The sequence below is a fragment of the Hordeum vulgare genome, chromosome 6H, assembly GCF_904849725.1.
Source record: "Hordeum vulgare subsp. vulgare chromosome 6H, MorexV3_pseudomolecules_assembly, whole genome shotgun sequence".
NCBI classification, from domain to species: Eukaryota; Viridiplantae; Streptophyta; class Magnoliopsida; order Poales; family Poaceae; genus Hordeum; species Hordeum vulgare.
This window is the reverse complement of record NC_058523.1, coordinates 323165157-323171213: the sequence shown is the minus strand read 5'-3', so window position 1 is coordinate 323171213 and position 6057 is coordinate 323165157. Positions and strand designations below refer to the sequence as shown.

Below are 6057 nucleotides of genomic sequence, written 5' to 3'. Positions count from 1 at the left end.
ATATGCAGCTCCATCAAGAAGCTAAAAAGAAACTCCCAAAACAGGTGAGTAACGCTCGTCAAATCAACTGTGCTAGGTCAACTCTGTCACCGAAACTCCATTTATCTGTTGAGCTCCAGAAGCAAACGTGACCGGCGGTAATAAGTTTGTTAGGTGCCTCGTTTAAAAAGAAATTGATAGGTACCACTACCAAGAAAATCCGGATCTTATGAGCAAATCCATACATATTTTTTCATAGCTAAATAATTTTAGTTGGAAAAAACTATTCGAAGTATATAGTAGCTCGTTTATTACCTAAAAAAAGCTCGTTTATGTACACTCAAGAAAGAAAAAAAGCTCGTTTGTTATGTGTGTTGTCACCTAACTTAGTCGTGGTCGTCGTTTACAGTCTCAGCAGCCACCAGCCAGGCAGGTACGTACACGGCCAGCGACAAGTCCACCCCGAACGCTCGAGGCTAGATGGCCCCGCCAGCCAGGTCAGTCATGTTCCCCCCGCGTTTTATAAAACCACTCGGCCTAGGCAGCAACCCGTAGCCCTGCACAGCGCGAGAGACCAACCAGAACCAACCCCCCCCCCCCCCCCCCCCCCCCCCCCCCCCCCCCCCCCCGCCGGAAGGAGATGAGCTACTACGGCCAGCAGCAGGCGCCCGTCGGCGCCCCGCCGCAGCAAGGTATGTCAGCCTCCTTCCATTCCATCAACCTCTCCTTCTACCTTTTCCCCGACGGTTCAACGGAATTGACCTTGCGTGGTGCGTGAACCTTCAATTCTCCAGGTTACCCGCCGCAAGGGTACCCTCCGGCCGGCTACCCGCCGCCGCAGCAGGGCTACCCGCCGGCCGGATACGGCCAGCAGGGCTACCCACCTCAACAGGGCTACCCGCCCCAGCAGCAGCAGCAGCAGCAGAACAGCGGGCCTTCCTTCATGCAAGGATGGTACGTCCTCTGTCTTAATTTCGATCCAACTGCATAGATACTAGATAGGAATAGGATTAATTAAAGACAGCTTGTTCAAAGAGTTAGGAACTTAATTTGGTGGCTGGGCAAAGATCAGCCCGGGTCGTCGCCGGTGAATTAGCTAGATAGACTTCGTTGCGCGCACGTTTGGTTTCTATGGGTAGGGACGGCGACTTGACGCGTGAGCTACCCTGGAAACGGCGAGACCTCGACGACTTGTCAACCGCAAATTAATGGTAAAGACCGCGCCTATGATCAACCTCGGTCAAACGGGACGTACGAATCCTACCTGTTCCTATCTCTGATATTCATACCCGGAGATTTCATTGATGAAATCAAGAACCGTATCTCGTAGTGATATTTTACAACCGAGATTACGGCCCTGTTTGATAACAAAGTAGTAAAAAAACTAAAGTATTAAAAACTGCAGTAATTTTACGTGTAGATAGAAAATACCATGGTTTTAATATAACAATATTTTTTGCAGTATTCACAATATAGAGAAACCGTTTGATTACGCCACATATTACTATAAAATTTACCAGCTAGCCGTTGATGGTGCATGCATTCGTAGCTAGCTAGCTAGCTGCCTTCTCTGTTTTTTAAAAAGAGGTCTGGGGTTCTTTTTTTATGCAGAGAAAAAACCACAGTTTTTCTAATATTGCAGTTTTAAAATCACAATTCTTAGAGGCAACCAAACACCTCACTGTAAATAAAACTATGATAATCTCCAAGACTGCAGTATTCTAAAAATACTACGAAAATTCTTCGTTATCAAACAGGGCCTACATCGGCATACATATCATGACGATCAAAACATACGATCTTGATGATATAAATCTTCTCCGGGCGGACGGACAAGATGCAAAAGCTGGAAATCGTCCAAATTCGTTTGCTGCCAAGTGTTCTCAAGTGTTAGTATAAAATTCAGCGTTTCACATGCGACCATGTGTTGGTGTTAAGATAATTGGTTCTCTTCACGTTACTACTTGGAATATGCCCACCTCTTCCCACATGCCGAATATCCGGTGTTTTGTGTAAGACGACACCCGCCGGCACCAATGCATTATTAGAAAAATCCTTGTTATTAGCTCAGGTAATATATGTACAATTAATATTTAGCAGTAGCGCGGCTCTGGCTCACGCTACAGCTAAATAGCAGCAGCGTCGGTCTCTGCCTACTAATCATACGTATTTTTTATATATTTATATATAATTATATATATTAATATAAAAACAATAAAAATATAGAAGAAACAATATTTAGATTTAACCATAGCGTTTTTTTACAAGGCGTGCTACTAATAAATCTCTATCTATAAGATTTTTTCTATTAATGATGTCGTCTCGGGTACATACCAATATGTCGAGTATAATTAGTTTTTTTATACAAAAAAGTATAATTAGTTGGAATTTATATACTCTGTATCTATATATGTATATACTAATATAATAAAGAGTGAATTACAGAGATTCAACAAATCATATCCGTTCAACCACATCTATCCAATGGTTTAAGTTGCTTGGTGTTTAGCATTAAACATGTTCAGCACCCTCCAATAATTAATATCATGTCTATTAGATGTCAGTATTAACCAAATAATATATCCTATCAACTGTTAACATGTAATTTATATCTTGTCTAATATTGATGTACAATAAAATTAATATCTTTTATAATATCAATATCAGCATTAACCAAGTAATTATATCCAACATAATATTAATATATAACTTATATCTTGCCTCTACTATTATGCAACAATATTAATATCTTGCCTAACACTAACGTGCATTTCATGTACATAGTTACCGGTCTTTACAAAAATGAACAAGAATGTGAGATGGAACGAACCATTCTTAGCTATATACAACATTCATATTGTACAAATATTGTCAATATTTTGGATATGTGATTATAGTACTCCGTATTAATTGTCAGTTTTCTCGCTTTTTCTTTATTTGTTGAAAAATTCGCCTTCAAGGTTATATCTCGTGATTCTCTTATATTATTTGTTCCAACAGCCTGGCCGCACTTTGTTGTTGTTGTCTCCTGGATGCCTGCTTCTGAGAGTAGCGACCACAGTTCCATCCTCGTGCCCGGGGAAATCGGACTGATCAATTGTGCCTTGTTACCAAAATGCTACTAGCCTCCATGTTTTGGGCCCTATCACATTTTTCTACTACTTGGTTTGTAAACCTCCACATTGGGATTAATTATTTGGTTGGTTTGGATGTGATGACTACCTTTCTAATTGTTACTGATCTATCTTTATTTTCTCCTTGCTTGAGAAATAAAAAAAGATACGATTAAATTGCACCGCTGATATGAGATTAGACGTGTATGTATAATCTTGGCTTAGAGCATGGCTATAAGTCAATTGTTGGTTATAAGATGTTGCCATGTTATTTATAGCCAATCTAATATCAAATATAATTATAAGTTCACTATAATAAGTACTTCCTCAGTCATGATTCACTGGTCCCCTCGTATTTTGATCATGATTTTAACTAATGAAATATAAGTTATATGTATAAAAATAATATTATTGAAAACTATACTCAAATACGAATTCAAGAAAGATATTTTTTGATGACATGCATTAATAAATTCTTAATCAAATATGTGGTCAAATTTTGACCCAACATATGATGAGAACTAATAAACGCCCAGAGAGATAGTACTACTTTGTTAAGCCATAGCTCACCTCACACTCTTGTAAAGTTTCTTGAAATCTCTGTTACAACTGACTCTTAATATACAATCTACTTCTTTTCACTTTTGTATTATCTTTCTTTCAAATCAATAAAAATATAATATTTAAATCTTTATAGCTCGTTTACGTCAGCTTATTATACTCACTCTTAAACTCAACTGACTCACTAAGGCACTAAAAGCTACAATATCTCCACAATTTTAGCGATCAATGTATCTAGGTTCAACTAACATCACGTGTATACTCATTAAATACACTAACCACTTAATGATTTGTACTTAATCATCAAAAAACAATAGGAAGGTCCCCCGCAAAAAAAAGGAAGGACTAGATGCACTTTCAGGGGGGGAAATCTAAATCGTATTTTCACGCACTTTTATTTCCAGCTTATTTATATTGAAAATACAGGATACCTCAAACCATATTATCTACTTCCTCTGTCCTGATTTAACTGACGTTTGTATACGAATTTGTACTAACTCACATCTGCCTCTGTGTCGAAGGGTAGAGTACTAAGGCCATGTTTATTTAAAAACTCTTAGGACTTTTTTTAGTCTCAACTAAAAAGTTCCTAGTCACTATATCTGTTTGTTTCCAGGGACTAAACAGGGACTAGAGGTCATTAAATGACATGTAAAAGACCATGTTACCCCTGACCATATTATTAAATAACACTTGTTCATAAGCAAATATTACAGAAGCAAAGAACACTTGTTCATAACAACCGAAATAATATATCATTGTTGTTTCAACGACCACAACCCATCAGCGACCCAATCTCTAAATTGATTCATAGCAGCACTATTCGTCTCATTGGTTGAATCATTTCTTGGAGTAGTCGTTAGCACAGACAATGGTACATAATTTTCATCTTGATCACACAAGTCAAAATCTATATCGGCTAGTTGACTTTGTCTAATAAAATTGTGCAATGCAATGCAAACCACAATGATTTTTCTTTGTTTCTGTTGTGGATAACTAGGTAAGTGAAACAAAATCCTCCACTTGTTCTTCAAGACTCCAAAACACCTCTCAATGACATTTCTAAGTGAAGAATGGCTGAAATTGAAGTGTTCCTTTTTTCCTCTAGGCATTGTGCCATCACGGTACTCTTGGAAATGATAGATTAAACCCTTGTATGGTGCAAGATAACCAGGTTTGTTTGGGTATCCCGAGTCGACAAGATAGAACTTTCGAGGTGGTGGTTTTGGAAACTTTTCACCAAATCTGGATTGGGCATCATTGAAGACCCTCATGTCATGCACTGATCCTGGCCAACCGGCTAGGAGAAATGTGAATCTGATATCAAAGTCACACACACACATCACATTCTGACTCTTCTCCTTATGTATATTCCTATGATGGATAGAAGTGGCAACTGGTACCACAACTTGTATGTGTGTCCCATCTATTGCTCCAATGCAATTGTCCATAAATGGTGAATATTTAGTACATCTTAGTTTGGAATGCACAGTTTTGAATTGAGGATATGTTGGTTTGATGATCTCTTTTGATAGCTTGATTATAGATGCCAAAACCTTATCAAACTTCCTTACAATTGTGTCGAGTGACCTAACAAATCTATTTTCTGCTTGTCTTAAAGATTGAGGGGAACCTACTATCCACAGAAACAGGCCTAGAGACTCAACTGATGACATTCTTTTGCTGGACTTCAACCATACGAATCAACAAGCACACTATGCAATTTCTCAAACACTGGTGTGTGCATTCTAAACATGTTGTAACTGGAGGTTTTGTTGGCTAGTGTTGTCATAACCCAATCATGCCTAGACTGTATTGCTACTCTTTTAGGTCCTTTGTTACAGTAATAGTCCAAGTAGTACATACCAACCATGCAAGCCATCTACAACATTCTTCTCTTCCTTTTTTGGTGCATCAACAACATCGGTGCTTCATCATCACTACTGCTCTCATCAGCGATGCTGCCATCATCTGCACTGCTGCCATCATCCTGAAACATGCAAACATTAGTACAACTTTCTTTATCATGCACCACCTCTTCACCCAACAAACATTATGAAACACACAAAATGCAATGATCATTTAACAAGGTCACACGCTACAGGTCCATTACATAGTTATATTAGAAAAAGAACACTAGTACACTAGTACAACTTCTTCATCATGCACCACCTCTTCAACCAAGTCAGTCTAGCCTCACTACTTGAAATGTTCTGAAATATGACTCTGTTTTCCTCATCTGCAAACAGTTGAGTTGCCATGAAATACTCAACACTTGTTTCATCTGCACCACATTGAACTACCAACAATTCACAATGAGCAATAAATTATTTAATGTTGTTTGATTTCTTCTCTTTTGCCTTGTCCTTTGCTTCCTGCCTTTTGTTTGCATATTCAGTGATCA

The 6057-nt window shown here is 38.5% G+C and overlaps 1 protein-coding gene across 1 annotated transcript; it reads left to right on the top strand.

The window, feature by feature from the left end:
- The first annotated feature begins 536 nt into the window (after positions 1-536).
- On the top strand, positions 537-3274 carry LOC123404300 (cysteine-rich and transmembrane domain-containing protein WIH2-like). The gene is made up of 3 exons (XM_045098225.1): positions 537-671; positions 774-933; positions 2980-3274. Exons 1-3 carry the CDS (start codon positions 620-622, stop codon positions 3023-3025), a joined length of 258 nt encoding a protein of 85 aa, XP_044954160.1. The 5' UTR covers positions 537-619; the 3' UTR covers positions 3026-3274.
- The last annotated feature ends 2783 nt before the right edge of the window (positions 3275-6057 follow it).